The sequence below is a fragment of the Mustela nigripes genome, chromosome 12 (assembly GCF_022355385.1).
Source record: "Mustela nigripes isolate SB6536 chromosome 12, MUSNIG.SB6536, whole genome shotgun sequence".
Taxonomy (NCBI): domain Eukaryota; kingdom Metazoa; phylum Chordata; class Mammalia; order Carnivora; family Mustelidae; genus Mustela; species Mustela nigripes.
The window spans coordinates 99,840,657-99,864,108 of NC_081568.1; the positions used below are offsets into that span (position 1 = coordinate 99,840,657).

Below are 23,452 nucleotides of genomic sequence, written 5' to 3' on the forward strand. Positions count from 1 at the left end.
AACTCTAACCTAGCTGCTAACTTTCCCTTCTTCCCGGTCCTATGGTGCTGTATACGGTGTCATCAGTGGGGTTTCCATGGGGCATCAGCACTGTGCCTATGGGATCTGAAGACTCCCAAGTGCTTGGCACTCAACCAGACTCACCCAGCACAGAACTGGATGATCTTTCTATAAAACCTGAGGCATCTGCTCTGGCATTTTGGTCAAAGTCCAAAGGCCCTAATTGCATTCTGTCTGCTTGTGGGCTCTCCTAGAGTTCTAATTAGGTTGTATTTATTTTCAATCCAAAAAAAAAGACTACGCCTGACATTGCTCTACACATTAAAAAAGAGCAAGGGGCCCAACCCAAGCGATAAAGGAGCATCTTCTTGTGACAGGAAGTGATCATATTTACCCTGGGCCAGCCAGGACGGTGGCTTTCACCTTGGAAGGAGCTATGTGTATCAGAGGGGTTAAACTTGGGGTTTTCTATGCCGTGACAGGGAAAATATATGCATAGATTCCCACGTATTTCAATGATTGCTAAGGCATGTCAGATGAAAAGGGGATTGCACTCCTGCCCCTCCCCTCCTCTCGCAGCTTCCCTCTCAAAATATAACCCACACAAGGACGCTAAAAACTAAATTCCTTCCGTATACTACCTGTGCTGTCTTACCATCACATGGTAGGTGATTTTTTATATTCCAAGCTATGAATAACTCAGAACTAAGGTGTTCCACACTGCTTCAGGAAACCTCCTACACAGCCAAAAATTTTAATTATTCAACAGGCAAAACCGCTTTCCTGAATGTATGTGACTAGAAGGGGAGATAAACACGTTCAGAAAATATCTGCAATGATCCTCATGTTCATTAAACTACAGAAGGCACCAGTTTTCGGCAGATTAAATGATGTCGTATAAAAATAAAGACTCACACACACAATGAAGAGAAAATCTCTAATAATTTATTTGACCTTCAGTTTCACATTGTGAAAAAAAAAATAACAGTTTTACAAAACCTCAAAAATGTAGTAGTAGCAAACAAGCACATATGAACATGAACACTTTACTTCAACTTACACAGAGTTTTGTACGTGAACCACATATTCAATAGCCAAGAGAGGGATATTATTCAGCTCTAATCACTCTTATTCAGACAGGTGTCAAGCCCAGAGAAAAGGGGGCTACACAATTATACCAGAAGTGGAAGGCTGCCCTTTGTTATCGGTTTCCACAGCAACCAGCCCACAGAATAAGAAGAACCTTCTCTGTCTTATGCCAAGGTTTTTGTGTGCACTGTGCTGTGAATTGTATTTGCTTCAAAGTGGGGGACGTTTCACAGGGTGAGAATGGTCAAGTAGTGAGCCCAAATGCCTACATCAATTCAAAGAGCGGGAGTCCAGAAAGTTCCCTGCAGGCTGGGGGCCCACCCTGACCACGGCTCCCTCTGGCTCGCACACAATAATTAATAGAGGATCCAAGGACAGACCACAACTTTGAAACAGCTGCAGAAAATTCACCCTGCTTTCAGAAGTCACGCAGTGACACACACACACATCTCGGCAGATTTGCATTATAAACTAGAGAGCCATAGCTTTGCTACAATATAACGCCATCGCGATGCCGCCGGGGTACAATCAGACATTTGCATTGCTTAGAACACATCTAGGAGAGAGGGACTGACTGCTGGAAAAGTATTGTGATGCTATTATTCCAACGGCTCATTTATTTTGGTCCAGCTATAGCCCACTTACTCATGGCACGAATGGGTATGTACAATTAGTCTAAAGTATTCAGGTAAAGAGAAATGTTAAGGATTTATCTGTCACTAGACAATGCAAACACACTCACAATGTAAAAGGTTGTTATCGGTCTTAAGCCCTATTTTCTAAACTACGGTAATGTGAGAAACATCGATGAAAGCGGTGTTTGAGTTGCAAACTCTGGTCTTCCCCAGACACCTCTGAGCAAACAGATAACTGAGTCTAGCACTAATACCTATCACGGCACACGGTTAGGAAACAAGCGCTCAAACTAGCAAAGAATGTATTCACAACAGATTCCCAACGATCCCGGAACACCTCTCAACAGGGGCCACTGCTCATCATTCTTTGGTGTTTCCTGGCCAAATGGGCCACTTTGGCGCACCAAAGAGTTCTTTCTTAGAGACTTACCCGAGGGGGAGCACTGAAGGTATACACTGTCCCAACGTGAATATGGTCTTGGAGAACTCCTAATACTTGCTAAATCGTGCATCAAGAAGAGAGAACAATGAATCCACCGGGTTCAAGCAAATCTGGTGAGTGAATTCATTGACGTCTGTGACAACTCAGCTTTTTCCTGTTAGCTGCGGGTATGGCGAAGCATTCTCACAGGGTAATAAATAAATAAATAAACTTTGGACACTGCCTTTAACCTGTGCCCTATATACAGAACTATTCCATAGAATTTTCCAGGATTTCAGGATATTACACAAAGAAAAGAACTGCAAAGCGACTTGGTCCTTTCCAAATTTCAGTAGCTGAGATTGAAGCGTGTGACTCAGACAGGAACAGGGCAGTGAAGCTTTCCCTCACCCCATGAGCCATCAGCATACCAGACCCCATGAAACCCCATTACAAGTTAGTGAGTCCAAGAAAAGCGACCTCCACGCTTTCTCTACGTCTAGGATGTAATCTGTTTCTGTCTTGTACTCCCTTCCCAACCCACCCTCCAGTTATGCTCCAAATTGTAACACCCAAGTTTTCATTTTTGTGCAGCAAAGCACTTCACAACAGCCACAAAATTGTGCAAAACATACAACCATTCACACACCCATACAGGTGAAGACAATCGTAAGCATCGTTTCAGCATGCAGGCGTCAAACAATAAATAGCTAAATCTACGACAAATTTCTTAACAGCCAAGGGAAAGTTTAAAGTCACTTATAAATAGAAAAGAACATCTACCAAACGCCTACCAACAACGTCCCCATTGTTCAGAACCTTCCTGGGGAGCTCAACCCCTCAGAGATTAGCGGAGAGTCCAGCAGTCCTCACTCTGTGGCCAGCCAAGCCAGCTTCCCGCCTGGCCCCACAGTTGGGCTTTCAATCTCCAACAGCAGCTGGTGTGGAGGCTTCGGGCTTGCTCCTCAGAGAGGTGACAACCATTTCAAATTTTACACATAAATGGTGGAGCCCATGGAAATCAAATGCTGAATATGGTACAGCAAGGGAAAAGAGCCGGCTTTTCTCTCCCTTTGAGGGGCTGATTAACGCTGACATTAATCCACAATTACAAGACAAGGACTAGATCACAGGTTCGTTCATTCATATTTAAACCATGTGCTACTTGCACTGAAAATCCCGCCCCTCCCCCACCCCCTCCTTCATGTCCAGTTAGAGAATTTACAAGGTGCAATGCATTGTATCAGGAGTCTTGTAGCAACTTCTTTTCCTTCTTCTTTTCTCTCTCTTCATTAAATTCGGCCTCTCCAAAGTAGAAAGCTCATTTTGTCTCACCAAGTGATGGAGCGAGCTAAAACAGAAGGAAAAAAAAGACTCATTAATAGCCTTGAAATTTAAAAAAAGAAAATTAAAATCAGGACAGAGCTGGTCAATAATGCTTCTAAAAATCTTAATTACACGTTCAGTAGCAAGTGTGCAAAAATTAAGGGCATCCATGTGCGTGTACAGATAGAGAGGATTGGCTCCACAGAAATGGTGTCCAAAGAAAAAATCTTCATTGCTCTACTAAACCTTCAATCTCTCTCTCTCTTTATATATATATATATATATACACATATATATACATATACATATATGCATGCAAATGCAAACTTCTACGTCTAGGTGCTGCTAGGAGTTGTCACCTTCTGCTGCCAACATTCATCCTTCATTGTGGTTAAACAACCACTGGGAAGCAATCACTGGAGGGTCAAAACAAGATTCCTGTGCAAAACCTCTTTGGCCCATTTACCATAAAGGACTCCAAAGTCAATTTATTCACCATATAGAAGGCAGACATATTAATCCTCTTATCGAAATGCATCTCTACTATTCATTATGGCAGAAATCAGTCTCGCTTCCTTTCACACGACAACATTGCAGGCCTCCACGGCCCAAGGCTGGAGAGTTTATTCTCCAAGTTCATCAGTCCGTACTTGGGAGACACCAGCTATGGTACGCAGTTATTATCTGCAGAATCCGCCGACACCACGCATGAATAGAAATTCAAGGTGCTCTAACCACAAAGCCTGCACATTTCACGAGAGTGGGTGTTTCCCCACGCGACCCACCTTTCTCTTCTGTGGGTCTATTTTTGATACAGGGAAATTCTGCAGAGAGCCTGTCTCTCCAGCATTCACCCTATCTGTTCCTAGAGCACATTTCCAGCCCTAGTGTAGGAATCTCATCCCTGCTGCTAACTCTAAGTGGAGACAAAGGGAATTCAGGAGGGGCCGCTTGTTACTTGCATTGAATTCTTCTCGCTTTTGTGTGTCCAGAAGTCTGATTCATTTCATTAGTTGTTTCTTTTGGCAGTTTCTGAACCGTGATTCAAGCTTGCAAGGCATTCCTTAGACTACAGTGTCACTCTCCCACCCCCAACCTCCCAGGAACCTATATATCAACATTAGGCCAAAAGAATGCATTTTGTAATTGTAAGAATATGAAATTTCGTGATGGTACATACACAAACAGGAAAAAGAAAGAAAGACAGACAGACTCTAGGGGAAGAAACAGGCACATCCAAGATCCAAATGCTGTCAAGTTGGGGCCACACAGCGCCATGAAAATGGGAGAGTAATCAAAAGTAATTTCCTTTCTGTCCTTCCCACCCACTGACAGAGCAGCAGGAGACAGTTAAAATCCCCCTGGTGAATGAGCTTTTAGAACTTAAGGAAACTTCTTGTTAACACCATATTAATTCGGTTAGCACCTACATTTCAGATCAAAGAGACGTCCCCGGAAGGTTCTGCAGCTTAGGGCCAATACCCGCACAGCTCCTCTTTTAAAGTCACTCTATCCCGCTGAAGTGTTTTAACACTCTCTTGTGTGCAGAAAACTCTGGAAACTTAAACCAACACGCTCCCTATCAGAAACCGCAAGACAGGCTTTGGTCAGAACCACCCCACCCTTTGTGAAAGCGAACCGGCTGAATTCCGTTGCTCTGTGTTCCACTGGCTGGCAGCACCCAGGGCGGGGAGGTGGTGTTTCCCATGTGACCTAACACTTTATTTGCTCGGTTCCCAGGGACCGGAAGTGTGCGATTAGGTTCAAACACCCAGGACAGGGCGAATTCAAGTGTTTGCCAACATCCTCTGGCCTGCCAAAGGAGGCACCAACAATGAAGAACGAAGATAACAAGCAGATGATAATCAAAGAAGCCTCACTTTCCTGCCACACACAGAGCTAATTCCATGGCTGGCTGGGGTCTCCAATGGAGGAGGAAAGAAACCTCAGAGCAAGGTACTTTTCTCCCCCTTTCTCCCCTCATCTATCAATTCTCCCAAGTCCGAACCAGGACTGAGCTCGGAGAAGCCAGATTTAAATCAGTCATTGGACAAAGGACAGAGCTGAAGTCCAGGATGGTCCAGAGTCCAGTTTCGAACCCCGAACCAGAATGCACATGCGGTCGCTTCCTGCCTCTGCTTCCTTACCTTGCTCCAAAGGGGCCAGCCCATCTGCCAGTGACCATTCTGAGGTACCACCACCATCACTGGCAATTTTTCAGGCTCTCCTATGCAAATACAGTCAGTTCTGGGCTAAGACCGAATTCAGTGTGCTCTTAATTGATGCTTTTGCCCAGAAGGTTCTTTAAACCTGCTTTAGAGGTGAGTCACACATCATATCGCAGATGAAATAACAACGTTCAGAACATTTGTTTACTCAGGATTACTGAGATGCCAGCAAGGCTGCAAAAACCAGTTTGGTGTGGGACGCTGTCAGCCCGGTCGCTCCCCACAGGAGGTTTCTGACTGTTCCAGCTCCTTTGAGGGAGTTTCATTCCAAGGTTACATTCTATTACCAAGAACCGTACTAACTGTTAGAGGCTAGAGGAGACAACTGAACCAATGAAAAAACCAGAAAGATGAATCATAACAGTGAGGCCAACTTTAGCAGTGTTTGAAAAGGAGCTGTAAGAAAGGTGGAAAGACAAGACAAATGTGTCAAAACCCCTCTTTGCTTAGTTCCCAAAGACCCCTAGATTTCCTTTTTTCCCCTCTGAAAATCCTCTCCCAGAATGTGAAATGTACTAAGTGAAATGTACTAAGTCAAAGTCTCCAGGTAATGAGCAAGTTTTCATATTACTTCCTCCAAAACCCAAGTTTTCATTTTATTCTCTTATTATTAGTAATAAGCCCATGCATTACCAACCAAAACAAACCAACACATTCCACGTCCCGTGTGCTACACTCAGAAATGCTTAAGTGGTTCCTGGGGCCAATACTAAAAATGCTTAAGGGCAGCAAAGCACCATTAGCTTCGCGAACACTGAACTGTGTGGGCCTATTAATTATTTGAGCCAAGAGTATTATATACTCGTAAGTACACAAGGCGACCATTATGGACTCAGATATATGACACAGAAAGACAACTTTTGTTAGCCCTGACAATAGGGTCAGCCTGTCTGATTAACTCTGAAAGGCTGCAGTGGAAGGCCGTCTAGAGGTCTCAGCATGCCACGCATCTGACAAATTTATACAATGCAGGTGCAACTTTTACAAGGAAAGACCTTGATTTCCCTCTGAGGTTGGTTAGTCAATGTCCGAAAAGGGGCCTGCCCCCCCGCCCCAGGAAAAAAATCTTTAAATATGCAATAAAGAATCTGGGAAGGAACAAACCAGGGATAAACTTAAGCTTTCAGTTTTTGTTTTTGTTTTTTTAATTTGACAGGCAGAGATCACAAGTAGGCAGAGAGAGAGGAGGAAGAAGGCTCCCGTCGAGCAGAGAGCCCAATGCGGCGCTCGATCCCAGGACCCTGGGATCGTGACCTGAGGCGAAGGCAAGGCTTTAACCCACTGAGCCACCCAGGCACCCCAAGCTTTCAGTTTTTTACACCCTACTTCATTCCAGAAAGGGTTGGAGGGATCTAAATTTGAATATCAATAAATTATCTCCTGGGCTGAGATGGATATGAGGCTCTCTGGTTTCTTAAGGAGCAGTTCAACCCGAAGCTCCAGTGCCTAGGTTGATTTCTTGACCAACTCTTTCACCTCCAAAGCACCATGACTTGGGCAACTGACTTAACCTCTGTATGCATCAGTTGTTTTCATCTATAAAATGCTCTAGTAATGATATCTCACGAGGCTGTTGTCAGGATCACATGAAATGATCCGTGTGAGACATGTGGCCTGGCTCCAGGCAGGCAGGGAGGGCTCCGTCAACATTAGCTGGCATTATTAACCCCAGGTAGGGGTTCTCCACTCGGCTGTCCTATCTGAATCACTAGAAAGCTTCCTAAACATACTGATATGCCTGGGACCCACCTGGACCAAATGAAATCAAATCTCTGGGATGGGCCACCCTTTTCTGAGGGGTGGGGGGTTGCAGCTGTGGGCAACACAAGTGTGCTCAGTTCTGGGGTGCAAATTCTCTTAAAGATTCTGTGGACCTACTTCTATGGGCTGAGTTACAATGATCACATCTCGGTCTCCACAGGTAGCTTAATGACACGCCTATTTCCAGCCACACGGACTTCTTACCTCACACTCCTCTTCTCGACAAGGTACGGCCGTCTAAGAAGGCAGATGCTTCCAGGTGCTGACAAATGCGGTAGGAATCAGCGAGTATGGGACTGTGGTGATGCTGTTCCACACGTCTAATGTCGGGTCGTAACAGTCCAAAGTTTTGCAGCGCTGAATGCCGAAGTACCCGCCCACCACATAGAGCTTGTTTCCGGACGCCACAGCGTGACAGCTCATGCGCTTGGCTGTCACATCTCCCACCTTGGTCCACTGGTAAGTCTCACTGTTGAATTTGTAAGCAGAGCAGGCAGAGAACTCCGTGTCTCCCCCCATAATAAAAATCTGGTTCCCCAGCACCGCTGCCGCTGTGTAACGCCAGGGCTGGGGACAGGTGGCTGGGACTGTCCACCTGTTCTCGCACTGATCATAACACTGAACCTTAGGGAGCTTGTCATGACTGACGCTGGTACCTCCGAAAGCAAACAGCTTGAGCTTGGCGCTCACCACAGCCGCATTGCTAACGCCTTCTCTGAGGGGGGCCACCATGGTCCATTTGTTGGTCGTGGGGTCATAGTGTTCTACTTGCTTTAGGGAGACTGAGGGGGAGGCTGGGAGACAGCCCGTTGCAGCTGTGTGCCCCCCAACCACATACAGGCAGTGCTTCAGTTCAGCAGAGCCGTGGCCGAACCTGGCCACCAGCATGGGGGCAGCTTTGGACCACTCTTCATGCAGGGTATCATAAACCCAGACATCTTTTGAGACTCCGTTTTCAGACCCCCGCCCCCCGGTAATGTACACTTTGCAGCCAATTGCACATGCACTGAACTCTTTTCTTGGGCTGGGGATGTCAGCCTTGGGAATGATCTCTTTGGCCTTCTGGTCTACCAGATACAGCTTGTCGCACATGAAGGTCTGCCCACCCAAGAGGAAGAGAGCATGGCCAGTCTTCCGAGGCCGGGCACAGAGGCTGGTTACCACGCCGTCATTCTGCAGGATTTTTAGTTTGCACCTGATGGCCTCTTCCACGATCTCCTTGCTCTTTCTCTGCTTGGTAATGAGTTCCTCCATGGCCACGTTCTCCATGAGATAAATGGCTGGCAGGAGAGCCAGCCTCACTGTCTGCAACAGCTCTGGGAGGTAGCAATAGCGCTTCTTCAGGTCGTAGCTGATCCAGTTAATTGCAGACTCGTACACAAGCCTTTCATCTTCTGTCTCCAGCTCTTCACTGGACAAGAGTTGCACTACCATGTCCTGGGGCAGCTGGAGGAAATCTTCGTTCTTCCTGATGGTCTGGAAATTGCTGAGACACATTCTCCAGGACAGCTCGTACAGCTTCGTGCACTGGTGTGCGTCGGAGAGCAGCAGCATGCCCAGGCAGTTGGTGGGATGCAGATTCTTTTCCAGGAACTCAGCGCATGCATCCCGGATGTCCTGAAACTCCAGCATGTCGCCAGCTTCCAGAAGCGATTCTGCGTTTTCTTCATTGATGATGACCCGGGAGGAGTACGCATAGTCGAGCAGCAGCTCCAGAACTTCGGGGTGGATGGAGTTGTCGAAGTTGACCTCACTGTCCTGGCTCTCTTTCAGACCGCCGCTGAACATGGCTTCAAAGTAGCGGCTACATGCAGCCAACACTGCCCGGTGACAGGGGAAGGTCCTGTTCCCAGCATGGAGAAGGACATCCGTGAAGAGGCGCTGCTGGCGTAAAAGGTTCAAGTGTGTGAGGACACTGTCCGCGTAGGAAGACTTGTGAAACAGGTAGATGTTAATGGAGCCACTGCTGGCCCTGGACTTGCGGTTCTCATGCACACTGACTGACATTTTGTTTCCACTCCTGAAACAAAAACAAAACAAAACAAACCATTGAACTGATACTCCTGATGTTCAGAACGGCAGAACAAAGCCAAACAAATTTCTGTGAACAGAAAAAACAGAACACTTTGCCGCCTACCGCTCGGAATAATGGATAGCCGGGCCTGTACAAAGTCAGAGACAAGCACCTATAAGGAAAGGCATTCACTGTAACACTGCTGAGCTATTTGAACACGTTTTTAAAAAAAAAAAAAAAAGAAAAGAAAAGAAATCGCTGCTTGCAAGCAGGTTCATCTTGGAAAACCTGACTGCCGACTTCCAGGATATTGAAGTCCTTGAGAATGTAAACCAGCATATCCCAAGAGGAGGGAGGTCTCACTCTCACAGCTCCCTGCCCTTGTCCAGCTGATTCACTGTGGGCCACTTAAAATGCTGGGCTTCCAGGTCTCGTAACGCCAGGCCGGGCACCAGCTTTTATGTCCCATGCAACATAAAGCCATGTGTAAAACAAATACCTACTAATTAATTCCATTAAGAATTCCTTTAGTAAGATCCACTCTCCCTGTGTATCACAGTAAATGGGCAATGGAACCTTAAAATCATAGGCTTAGGCCATCTTCTTCCATAATCAGGTCTTTACTGAAATGTCACAAATGACTTGTAACCAGAAAATTCTACCACACCAGAGTCCTCAAAAGGCACTAGTATGAACATTACCATATATTGATCAGCAGGCTTTTGTGGAAACACAGAACAGATTCTGGTCGTAGTCACCACCTATCTTTCTTGCTCTGGACAGCTTCCAAAACGAGGATTTGCACACATAAAAGGAAGACTATTTTGAGTAGCATAGTCACTGCTGTTTTTCTGTTCTTCCTGCTTTATATCAATTCTTGGAAAACTGGTTGCAAGAACGAAGGATCTATCCATCCCTCTCTTTCGCTTCTACAGTGCAGGACCAGGACCATTCTTGTGTACCTGCAAACACTGGCACGTGCATAGAAGGAGTTCAAAATGCAAACCCTGCTTTATGTAAATCAAAAGCACTCACACCTATGTGCATATGTGCGTGCGTGTGTGTGTGTGTGTGTGTGTGTGTTGCCAGCCACTGTAAATTTAGGGCCACCCTGGAATTTATTTGCTGACTAAAGTACTTTTGAAATTATAGCAAAATCTAATGCTGTCTTGGGCTTTCTTCGGTAAATAAACCACAGGTTAAAAACAGAGGACATACCTATCACCTATCTTCAAAAACTGGATCACATGCTTTTCTTTTTTCTTTGTTAACCCTATCCTTCTGTTACTTCAAAAGACTAAAGCCTCTAAGAACCTGCCTGTCAAAGGATTCCTAAGGAAGCTGTTTAGGCCAGGAGGGTAAACAACTGTGTAAGTTACAGTATCTGTTTCAAAACACAGAACAGCTAGTTTTTACAGGCAGCTGAAACCTACCACTGCCTTGTTTCCTTCCATCCTTCAGACATATATTTTTTTAGGTTATAGTGCAGTAATTGCTAATAGACTCAAAGGAGCGATTTTACATGGATTCCGGGGCTAGCTACCAAGCAGCCCTTCCTGACCAGCTGTGGCACAGCACAGCTCACAACAAAGGCAGGTGCCAACTGGGCCCCAGACACATGGGCCACAGAGCATTAGGTGATGCAACTTGTTTTTTTTCTTTTGGAATGTAACTTTTCACTAGCGTAAACAGGGCTTAGTGGAAGACCGTAACAATGTTCTAGGGCTCTAATGTTAGGAAGACAGCTTTAGTGTCCATAGCAACTTGAAGACAGGACAAACAGTAAGGTGCCCCCCCATCACCCTTACCTCAAGCAAAGCCAGTCTAGTCCACCTGAACCACGAACCATGCCCAGTGCTCCGGAGAACCACCAACTCCACCTATGTGAATGCACCAGGTCCCCAAATGCTTAGAACACAGATCAGCATCCCTGATGCTGAAGTATTTTGAGGAAGGTTTTAAGCTTAAACCTCAAAAGATGCTGTGAACACTGTGATACCTCATATAGAAACTTGCCAACATTCCAAATGAGTAGTTCTGCTTTCTTTTTTAAGCTAATGCTTCCAAAGCACCCTTAAAGGCTGCCTTGTCTCAGGCTAAGAGTGAACGCACCTCTAGCTGAAGAATGAGGCTCCCTGCACCAGGTACAGGACACCACAGTGCCTGCACACTGAATCACACTGGGACCCAGAACATGTTTCCCTGTGCCTTAGATGCCAGACAGGGTAAAACAACATTCACAACAAGGCTTACATGTAAAGGAAACAGTTTTTTTTGAAGACCTGAGGATATAGGACCTGCATCCCTATGCCTCCTGTGTTTATGCTTCTTCGTTTTTCCAGCCTGGCCCACAAAACCAGAAGGAAGATGCTAGCCTGTCATCCTAGATACCACCCAGATGGAGAAGCGTGTCACAGGCAAAACCCAAATTCCTACAGCAGTACTTGCTTAAAATAAAAGGTAAACCTAAAGACCCAAGGGAAACGACTTGCTTTCTTGTTTAAAACTATGCAAACATCAAAATATCAGCAGAAGCTATTTATACAGTCACTAAACACACCTTCTAAAATGAATCACCCGGGGCACCTGGGTGGCTCAGTTGGTTAAGCAACTGCCTTCAGCTCAGGTCATGGTCCCAGAGTCCTGGGATCAAGTCCCACATTGGGCTCCCAGCTCCATGGGGAGTCTGCTTCACCCTCTGACCTCCCCTCTCATGCTCTCTCTCACTTTGTGTGTGTGTCTCTCTCTCAAAATAAATAAATAAAAATCTTAAAAAAAATAAAATAAAATGAATCACCCTTCTGGCATTTTTTAAGCCCCCACAGAAATATCTGCATGCCAAGTAAGTAGCCAAAAAAGAAAAGAAAAGGAAAGAAAAAAAAGCACATGTATACTTAACCTGTGTGTATGAAGAGAAGAAGATGGAGAAAGGGCTGCTATTACCGTGAACATCAAACCGGCTTCTCGCTACAGTAACTTCAGTTCACTTAATGCTCCTTACTCAAGCCCTGCTGCCAATACTTTGCTTCCCGTCACATCTTAACGTTTTCAACCTGGTCTCAACGCACTCAACGGAGAAACGAGGCAGACTTTCTGGGGAACTTACCTTACTGATAACAATGTAAGGACATTAGAAAGGCACTGTTAACAAGAAAACCAACTAACCACACAGCCCTCTGTAACACTTGCAACGCTCTTCAACACGCTGGCCGTACGTGTGCGGGCAACACGAAATTACATGCCCAACAAGTTTCAAGTTTCAAGGTTCGTCTCCACCACGCCCACCCATTCCTGTCCTTTGAAACTCATAGTGTCACACTAAAGGCCAAATACTTGCACGAGAAGAAACTGATTTTTCATAGTTTTCATTCATTCCCCCACAGACATTCCGCCGTCGTGAACGTGCCCTCACGAAGCGTGTGTGCTCGGGGCTCCGGCGCGCCCCTGTGCCGGGTGGGGTGCAACGTGGGCCGACAATCCCGGGCGCCCGGCCTTGGGGGCTGCGAAGTGCGAGGCAGAGCGACAGCCACCCGCAGTGAAGCGCCGCTTTGGGCGGGGGACGGAGACTGATCCCTCCCCAGCTCGGCTCCCTGAATCCCCAAAGCCTGCCCGGGAGCCGGCAAGCCGGACGAGAGGGGATCCCTCCGGCGACCGCCAGCGTCTGCACGATGCGGGAGAGCAGCGGCGGCCACCGAGGTCTCCGCCCGGAGAACAGTTCTCCGACCTCCGCCCAAGTCGGAGTTCCGGACTCCGGGGCGAACACACCCCCGCAGGCCGAGCGGCCGGGGTAAGCCACGGCGGCCGCAACAGGTCCGGGGCAGCGGGGGAAACTTACTGCGGCGTCGACCGGCGTCAGGCACGACCAGCTGCGTTCTCGCCTAGGTCACCGCGCGGGAGGCGATAAGGCGGACGTCTCAGCCCCGGAGAGCGGCGGCGACTGCCTGGGCGAAAGGAGCGCGCATGGGGCGCCCGCCGGGGAGAGGACAGCGCCTCGCGACCCCCACGCCGCGGACTCCGCTCGCTACCCGAGGAGCGTCTCCCGGAACGCGTCTCGGGTAAAGAAAGCGAGCCTTTGGCCGCCGGCGCCGCGCAAGGAGGCGGGCCGGGCACTCCGGGGAGGGAGCTAGAAAGCGCTCGTGCGCGCCGGCGGCCGCCTGGCGTCTGGACTCGGTCTCCGCAGCGCCACCGCCGCGCCGCCACCTCTTTGGCTGCCCAAGCAGTCTGCGCCCAGCGGCCGCGGGCCGGGCTATAAGCGGCGCGGCGCGGCGGGAGGGGAGGGGGGAGGAGACGGTGCGGATGCAGAGTGACACCCGGGGAAGGAGGGAGGAAGCGCATGAATGCCGCCCGGCGAGGAGGAGGAGGAGAAGGAGGAGGAGGAGGCGGCGACGGGGAAGAGCTGGAGAGGAGCGTGTCGGGGGAGTTAATCGAGAGAGGAAGCGGGGGAGGGGGGCTGCGGAGAGTGGAAAGAGACAAAGCGGACACCGTGCTTAAGCCACTAGCAGCTGCAGTCTTCAGGGACCGCGAGTAGAGCAAGTTTGACCAGGTCCGAGTGCCTGCGCCTCTCCGGCCCAGCACGGTTAAAGGACAGTCCAGGAGCTCAGAGACCCTCGGCACTGGAGGCGCCCGGCGCGCGCTACGCGGTGCCGGAGTCCGCGAGATGCTTAGGATAGGGGAGCGAGGGGCGAGCTGGGGGTCCGCCGCACGCGCCCTGGGCGCAACACCTGGAGCGAGGAGAGGGGCAGGGGCACGAATTTGGTCACTGCGGGGACACTGCAGGTTGGGCAGAGCCAGGCCCTCGGTCTTCTCGCCGGCGGGGCAGAGAGACTCGAGCCCCTGACGTTTCCCCTGCGTCCTGCCTCCCTGCCCCAGCGGGTGCGGCACCCGCGGCCGGACTCTGCCCCACCGCGCGGGGAGCAAGCAGCCGCGCGGCGCTGTCCCGCGGGGCGCACACCACGTGCTTCGCAGCCAATCGCGGCCCGCGCTTGATTCAAAGCGAGCTCCTCAAAGGAGCGGCCCCGCCGCCCCCTCTCCCTAGCGACAGAGCTCAGTCATCCTCTGGACTGGGCCCTTCCTGTCTTTATCGCTCTGTCGTGTTAGTTTGGAGTTCAGCAAAGCAATGGCCCAGCACATGGGTCTGAAGCGCCGCGTGCCTGGGGAAAGGAGGGCGATCCGAAAAATCATCTTGCACGGCGATCACTCTTGATCACCAAAGCCATTTTTGATCTTTGCACTGAGAGCTGTATCTCTCCTGGGACCTAAAACGCCTGTTTGGTTTTTCTTAGATATTTGGAATAAAATCTATGAAGGAACGGTAGAGATGACACCCTCCCCCCGCTGCCATCTCCTTTTGCACGTTAGGAAACCGAGGCCCAGGGAGATGTGAATTGTCACACGGCCCCTTAGCAGAGGCTCTGTTCTGCAAGCACCTCAAGTAGGGATGCACCGAAGAGTTTTCTCCCTGCCCCAACACTCTCACCTCCTAGCTTTCCTCTAAACACTAGATGGATAAATGATTCAAACCGGCTGAGGAGCCTCCACCTAGCGCTCACCTTGTCCAGACACTGCCAAGACTCTTCTTTATTCTAAGCTCACTCCACACCCCCCCCCCCCCCCCGCCCCCGCCTTCCCTCCTGGTGTGCGCTGAGAAATTTCGCTCCTTGAAAGCAAAGAAAGACAGTGCCCTCTGAAGTCCTTTGTTAGCATTAACTCGTCCGCCTCACCGTGAGCCTTTACAAATCTGTTTCGTATTTTAATTTTTGATGCAAACTCTTGGCCCCAGACTGCTTAACAAGCCAGAGACAGTTGGATCGGTTCACGGTGAGAATCACGTGCAGCGAATCTGGGGATTGGCCAGGTGAAGAGAGGAGCTAGGCAAGTCCACCCCCTTCCTGAAGGAGGTGTGGATAAAAGGAGCCAAGAAGAGGAAAGGTAGAGCAAGCGCTGTAGATTCCAGAGATGGGTGCTGAAAAGAAGGGAGGTGGGAATGTGGAGCTAGGGCACATCTGTCTTTAAAAAAAAAAGCCTGTTTCTGTAGCCTGTGGCAAGGTGGGGAAGAAGCCCATCAGGGCAGGGCCTCCTAGAAGGGCTTTGTCTGTGTTGTGGGCTCAAACTAACCCAGGTGCTTTGGAAGACTAGATGCCAGGGTCTTCCTCTGGGGGAAATGCTCTGTTTAAACGAAGAGATCAACACGTTTTCTCACTAAGGAGAAGTAGTTCTCTCTTACTTCGTCACCTAGCAAATCGACGTGGAACTGTAGGTAGATGATGCTGAGAAATAAAACATGTACACAGCTCAGTTGGTTGGCTCGGGACTTTGTCATAGGAGGCCGCTGAGTTAGGAACAGGCAATCTGGTTCTGTTGCATCTTCACCACTTGGAAACTGCTGCGTCCTTAACCCTGGTGACAGTAACGTTTGTTTCTCCTTGCTGGGGACTCTGCTAAGGGACGGGGGGTGGGGGGGGGTTCCTCTGGACATTGGCTTTTGCCATTTTCCTCCTCTGTTCTGTGCTTCAAGAAAGAGGAGGGGGAAAAAAGCTGTAGCTTTGGGAAATCTTGAATTGCATTCAGTGACCGCAGACATTGGCTTCATCTGCCTCAGGGAGATAAGCAACATGAGGCAGAGGGAAAAATGAGCTTCCGGAGGGTATAAAAGTGGAAAACATTTTCCTGCTGAGAGATAGAGGAACTAAACTTGCATTTTGGGGAAAATGTGTGTGCTTGCAGTGACCTCCTACAAACCACACTGGTCCGCTTGAACCACAGGCCTGTGTGCGGTTTCTAATGTTTATTTCACAGCTGAAAGTGATTTGCAAGTTAGCCTATTTCTGATCCCAGTAACTCAAACTGCTATTACCCCAGCATCTCTCAGGCAAGCCTAAAGGTAATTCTTACACTCTCCTCACAGGATGAGAAGGTGAGCAAGTCATGGATGTGTATAGGGAGGCCTCTCTAGACAGACCTGTGACCCAGCTGGACAAGCATCCGTATAGTCGATGTCTCAGTCATAAACAAGTCAGGAAATGCTATGGGTCTGTGTGGGACAGTGACCACCACCCGACTCAAGATGTTAACCCATTCCCATAGGCCCCCGGGAGCTGGTCTTTGCCTCTGCCTTGTGACACCAAACCAAGGTCTCATTTTTAATGCTATTAAGAAGCTGTGCCCAAGGCTTTGGCCTTGTTATCTCCCTTAACAACGTTATTTTGTTAGGCTGCAAAATAAGCAGCATGGGGTTAAATGTATTAGCTGCCTTCAAACCTAATTTATCTTCATTCCTTCCTAATTTACACTCGGGCTGAATTAATGAGAATGATTTAATTAACACAGTGCGACCATGGTACCAGGGACAGGACAGCTCAGGGGATTAGAACAAACAGTGGGCTAAGCAGCTGCCATCCTGCCTCCTGTGGTTCCCCCAAAGCCCTCCCCTGAATTTCAGACGTGTTCCCTGCCAGTCTTCCAAGTGTCTTCTTTGTTCTTTGATCCACTTCCTGAATCAGTGTGAGGAAAATGGCACTGCTTTCCTTCCTCGCCTCATTTCTAAGAGGGGCTTCAAGGCTGTGGTCTGTCGAGTCAGTGTGGCCAAGGGGCCCAATGCCCACGAAAGACGTATGCTCTTCCTCCCCCAGGGTCAAGTTTGTGCTGGGAAATGGACAGACACTGCACTTGTCTTGAGATCAACACCTGTGCCAGGAAACAGAGGGAAGCAGGATGGGCAAAGGGAGTTTAGCCGGGATGTGTTCTCAGCTGAGGACTTAGATGGCCCCATGGGAATCCTGGGAGTAGAAATGACCCTGCAGAGTTGTCCCCAGTCCAAGCAAGAAGGCCAGGTTTTATATGGCTGCATCAACTAGTTGCAACACCACCCAGGAAAGGGACCAGGCCTCAGTCAAGGCAGCACTCTTCCCCAGAGTTCTCAGTTCTAAGGAGGGGAGGTGGCAGAGCACCTTCTGCAGCCAGCATCCCATCAGCTGGGAGAAGTCCTTCAGTCTCACGGGAGGAGTCAGGGGACTCAGCAGAGTGTCCACGTCCACACTTCCTCCTAACAGAGCTACAAACCTAGAGAAATGAGACCTCAGCTCCTACCAGCAAGCCACTTACTTTCAAAAAGAGAGGACTTTAAAGTCTGGCTACTTATTAAAAAGACAAGGAAAAATAAAGAGTAAGGTAGTCCGTATCAGAAGCTAACAGTTGTTTTTCTCTGGGAATGAACAAGAAGTCTGAGCTGATAGTTTCCTAAATTTTGATTTGCTGCCTCTACATTTATGTCTTTTCAACCGTATTTGTGTTAAACATTTGTTATGATAAACCTTGAGAATATTAATAAAATTGTATCCAAATTGACAGGGTCATATCTTAAAATTTCAGTTGCTTCCTACATCCGGCATATGTGTGTTACACGTATTTTGTGAATTATGTTGGACTATAGTATTACTTTTTAATTTCAAATTCCAATTGTTCATGGTTGATCTATACAAATAGTGGACTTTTGTGTTATGCCTCTTTTATTTTTTAAAGATCTAATTATTTATTAGAGAGAGAGAGTGAGAGCAAGTGAGCATGGGTACACCTATGCAAGCACCTGCACGTTGGGGAGGTGCAGAGGGAGAGAGACGCTCTAGCAGCAGCCTCCACGCTGAGCTAGGCTCCATCCCACCACCCTGAGATCGTGACCTGAACCGAAACCAAGAGTCAGTCACTCAACCGACTGAGCCACCCAGAGGTGCCCCTGTATTATGACTTTTAATAGAAAGTCATGTGTGAACGTGAATTTGTGTCCATTCAAAGCTTTGCAGGGCATCCGGTTGAACTCCATTCGGAACTGTTACAGGGGGAAATTCACTCTTCCTTTGAGACACTGCCCATCCTCTCCCAGGGCCCCGGGTGACATTGCACGGAGTAGACCGATTGTTGACAGCTTACAGGACTGCAGAGGGATACATCTGAGTGACTTTTACTTGGTGTTACTTAGCGAAGGGAGCAACGAGGGATGTGTCTACTCCTGGGCCCTTCAGCATAGTGATCTTCAAGGTGATCGATTTGAGGGTCAGAATTTTAAAGCATCATTTATTATTTTTGCTCTCATTATAAAAACAATATGTGGTAGAAATTGGGGGGGAGGGCAGAAAGGTAAACGAAAATTAACTGTAAACCCACCATTTGGAGGTAATGCCATTTAGCATTCCGGGTCCAGTCTTTCTAGATCCACATAGTATCTGATTTTTAGCAGTTAAATGGTTAAGGGCAGAGACTAGAATCAAGCTGGAATTTCTGCTCCTCCGCGCCCTAGCTGGGTGCTTGAGGGGCAAGTATTGTAGTATCTTGGTGCCTTAGTTTCCCAGTTTGCCTACTGAGGTCCTCTGAGCACCTAGCTCAAAGCATTGTTTTGCTGATTAAATAAACTAGCATATGTAAAGCACAGAGAACAGTGGCCGGCTTGTGGAGAAGGCTGCGTAATACCTGCTTTTCTGATTCCTTCCTAAGCTGTTTAAGGAGAATGGTATTCCTACAACCCCATAGTTTGTTCTCGTAACCCTTCCCAATAAAAGTGACTTGTATCAAGTGACTTGACTCTGTATCAAAGTTCCAGTTTCTACATTTCCCCAGTGGCAGTGGCTTAAGGGGCACTTTCTGTCTTGAATGAAATTACAGACTCTCTTTGAAGTCTGTATTTGAGGCTCTGCTCTTCTTGCACACCCAGGAACCTGACAGCTCGTGCACTAAAAGCTCTAGTTCATTGGATATGCCTTTGTGCCTCCTTGTATCTCTTACTGGTACACTCTTCATGTTTTATACGGGGTCTGTCAAATAACTCCTTACTCTCCACTACCTTAAGAAACGAAGCTGCTGCAAAGGGAAACGTATGGAAGAAGTCACTCATTATAAAAGGAAGCAGCTAGCTATATTTAGAAGATCACCTGGCCAACATCAAGCATGGATAGAACACAGGCTCCTACTTTTTCCTGCCCTGAAGATCTTGTGGGGTATACTTGGTAAACCCTCTCTCACATGTATCAGATCACACCAGGCTGTGTGGGGTGTGGCTTTTTACAACCCAGGAACACCTGAAACCATTCCCCACTCCCCTATTTTCCATAATCTTTGAGTGCCCCAAGGCTCCTGGATCTAAACTCTTAATTTGTACTAAGTAATTACATTCAAGAATTGACCCGTTGTTTCAAGCAGTGAAAATGAGGGTTTTGTTTGGCCTATATGCCTTGCTTCCAGGGCAGGAAGCCAAGTCCCTGAGCATGCCTGGGCATGAAGAAGGGACCAGAAGAAGGGACCTTTGTGGTCCAAGAGCTTGTACCTTCAAATGAATATTAAAAGGGTTTTATGGCCCTTTGTGAGCACAGAATTTACTCACTGCACAGAGTTCAGCTGGGACAGGAGTCTGGAAGAAAAAAAACAACAACAAAAAACAAGAAGCCGTAAGTTAACATTACCAGTACGAAGAAAACAGAGAACTGCTGTTGAGTGTGCTTTGAAAATACAGCTGAGCAAGAATATACACTCACATACACACATGTACACAAATTTCCTTCACCCTCATGAGTAATTTTGGAAAGCATTCACTATAAAATCCGAAGTAAAGTTGAAAGACTTGCTATTCCCTTATCTGAGGATACCTGAAAATATTTAAGTATCAGGTAGAAATGGTGACTCTTTTTAAAAAATCATGTACATTCAAATAGTTATAAATCAGTTGTCATACTCACAATTATCTTCAGAAGTCAGTGGTTTCATTGGGCCAATCAATCATTCACCCGGCAAATATTGATTTATAGGCATCATATTAATACTTGGTGCTGGGGATATTCTCCAGTTCCACTAGATTTTTTTTTTCAGCCTAAACTGTGATTTTACACTGTTGTAGGCTTGGCTTGCCATCAGCATACTTGAATTTGCATTTCAAATGTCTCTTGTTCCAACTCTGAAGCCATGGAAAGAAATCACATATACAGAAACATGAGAGGAGTAGGGGGAAAAGAACATAAACATAGGCCAAAGCAGAGCTCAATTTCTGTCACCCTTATTAGACTGCTAGTCTGGAAGAGAACCACGAGAATGCAGACCGCCTGGGTTGTGAAATGGTCTTCTTCAATTGCCATTTTTCACCCAAGGATTATAAATAAAGCCATTATTGCCTCATAAAAAACCGGCCTGTTAAAAATGGTAAAGTGGTTCATAATGGCATTATTTGCCAAGAAAGGAAAAGGCAGACTTCATAGGCAGAAGTAGGGGGTGAGTGTCAACACTGCGCCCTCCTTGCTCTTAACAAAGACTTCTATTTTCAGATTATGAATTTTGCCACAGTAGGAGGAAACATCCCAGAGTTTCCCAAAACTGTCAGTCAGTTTCTTCTGTCTTTTCCGGGTCCCTAATGACGCCAAAAATGAGCAGAAACACCAAATTGCACTCTAATTTTTCAGACAGTGGTTGCAGAAAGTTGAAACCTTAATCAGTTTCAAAGAACGCATTTTCTCAGTTGCACTTGTGCATTTTTTTAAATCCCATACACAATTTTGCATGATTTCAAAAATTATTAAAGTTCATCAAGTATCAAGTTTTTATATATGTCCAGCTACAGACAAGAGGTGGTTTTGTTTTGTTTTGTTTTGTTTTGTTTTGTTTATTTCCCTGCTGGGCACCTATGAAATGAAATTCCACCCCCAACAAAGCCAGGAATGAGACACTGTAGCACAGGACACAGATGCAACTCCCTGCAGGCCACAGTGCAGAATTTGGGTAAAGCAACAGTGCCCTCTTCTGGCTACAATAAAGAACTAATTACAGAAGAGTGATGAAATTGAAGGTGAATAACTCCTGGAGACCTACTGTAGGCACAGTAGCCATAGTTAACACCACTGTATTGTGTTGTACCAAGAAGGTAGGTCTTATGTGAAGTGTTATCATTACAATAACAATAAATAAGGAAGGTGGGAGGAAACTTTTGGAGGTGATGGATATGTTAATGACCTAGGTGTGGTGATGATTCCACCGGTGTATATTTATCCCCAGACTGATGAAGTTGTTGTATGCATGAAGTACATACAGCTTTTGTATGTCAATCACACTTGAATAGAGCAGGTTTTGTTTTGTTTTTAAGTAGAGAAGTGTATTTTTTTTAAGCCCCAACATATTGAAAAAGAAAAGGTGAACACAGGGGTGCCTGGGTGGCTTAGTCGTTAAGCATCTGCCTTCAGCTTGGGTCATGATCCCGGGGTCCTGGGACTGAGCCCCGCATCATCAGGCTCTCTGCTCAGCAGGAGTCTGCTTCTCCCTATCCCTCTGCCTGTTGTTCCCCCTGCTTATACTCTCTCTCTCTGTCAAATAAATAAATAACATATTAAATTTAAAAAGAAAGAAAAGGTGAACACGGTATGGAAACTCCTTGCAGAAACTGAGCAGCCGCATAGCCATAAAGGTTGTGCCTCAAATGAGCAATACCAAGTGTAATACGATGTCTAGCCAATCCAAAACAATGCAGCGCTACTCCGGCGCCCTACAAACTGGCAAGCCGAGGGCACCACTGTGCAATCTGTCTCCTCAGCACAGGCTAGGCAATCCCAGTGCCATTGCCCCTTCTGCATACGATCCTAACGGAAGTTGTACTCAAGGCTGCTGGGCAGGGACCCATACGTCCACCGGGCTGGTCTTGGAGCTAATACAAATGACTAGAAACCCTCACATTTATTTAGTCTTAGAGGATACTATGCGCTATATACCCATCTCATTTAATCCCCGTGGTAACCCTAAAGGACTGAAGGTCTTATGGTTGAAGCCAGAACCCAAAGTGGTTTTTACCCCACCTGAGTTGAGTTCATAACCACTGACTGACACTGCCTCCTCTATTTTCCTGATTAACTGGGGCCTCTGGACTGCCAGCCTCATACACCTGGCACATATGTGGTAAACTAACAAGAGAAGAAGAAATGAATTGTTCCGGTTGTTTTGCTTTGTGCTGACAGGACTGATAAAGGTGTGACAAATGAGAAGCTGAAATCAACTGATTAAAATTACGTGTTGTCGGGGTGCCTGGGTGGCTCAATGGGTTAAGCCATTGCCTTCGGCTCAGGTCATGATCTCCATCTGTCTCACCAGATCATTCTTTCATTTTGACACTCTATACCCACTCGAGTTTGCTACATCAACTCACAAGCAAAATAATGTCCTAATCAAGTTTTCTCTGTTAAATTCAGTTCAGACATCATTTCTTTTTTTTTTTTTTTAAGATTTTATTTATTTATTTGACAGAGATCACAGTAGGCAGAGAGGCAGGCAGAGAGAGAGAGAGAGGAGGAAGCAGACACCCTGCTGAGCAGAGAGCCCGATGCGGGACTCCATCCCAGGACCCTGAGATCATGACCTGAGCCAAAGGCAGCGGCTTAACCCAGTGAGCCACCCAGGCGCCCAAGACATCATTTCTTAATTATGAAATGAAACACTGTTTCCCCAGCGATGATGAAACTCCAAATATTAACGGTCTCGTCTTCTACCCCCTGCAATGTCTGCAGCGCAAATGTCTGGGGAAGCTCTGAGCATCCTCCTGGAAGGATCTGGAGAAAATACAATGGAAAATAAAGGAAGCATTTCATCTCTCGGCTCTATCCACCAACTGTGACATTATGGTTAAAAACCCAAGATACACAGATTATGCTAAAGTTTGAAATCTTCATACAGCACAAGCGTTCACAGATGGGACAGGTATTGTCAATGGGCAGGCGTGGTGCCTCCTTGAGCATGGGATGGTGGTTTTCGGTCCTTTAAGAGGCTAGCGCAATAAAACCTCAGTTGTGTGGGAGCCAGCTCACTGGAATGATAAATAAAACATTTTCCTTATACTGAACTTTTAGAAGAAAGAGACTAACCACAAGAAAAGATGTCCCTGTTGGAGCTTTCTTTTAAAAGTAAATGGTGTCTGGGCTCCTGGATGGCTCAGTCGGTTAAGTGTCTTCCTTCAGCTCAGGTCATGATC

General features: G+C 47.2%; 1 protein-coding gene across 1 annotated transcript; it reads right to left on the reverse strand.

The window, feature by feature from the left end:
• Nucleotides 1-923: 923 nt before the first annotated feature.
• ENC1 (ectodermal-neural cortex 1) lies at nucleotides 924-13,695 on the reverse strand. Its single transcript, XM_059418068.1, has 3 exons — nucleotides 13,310-13,695; nucleotides 7,665-9,480; nucleotides 924-3,496 (listed from the first exon to the last, which is right to left on the reverse strand). The coding sequence occupies exon 2, from the start codon at nucleotides 9,465-9,467 to the stop codon at nucleotides 7,698-7,700; it is 1,770 nt and encodes a 589-aa protein (XP_059274051.1). The 5' UTR covers nucleotides 9,468-9,480; nucleotides 13,310-13,695; the 3' UTR covers nucleotides 924-3,496; nucleotides 7,665-7,697.
• Nucleotides 13,696-23,452: the final 9,757 nt, after the last annotated feature.

Coding starts and splice junctions, on each gene's coding strand:
- ENC1 (XM_059418068.1), bottom strand. CDS start 9,467: ATGTCAGTCAGTGTGCATGAGAACCGCAAGTCCAGGGCCAGCAGTGGC.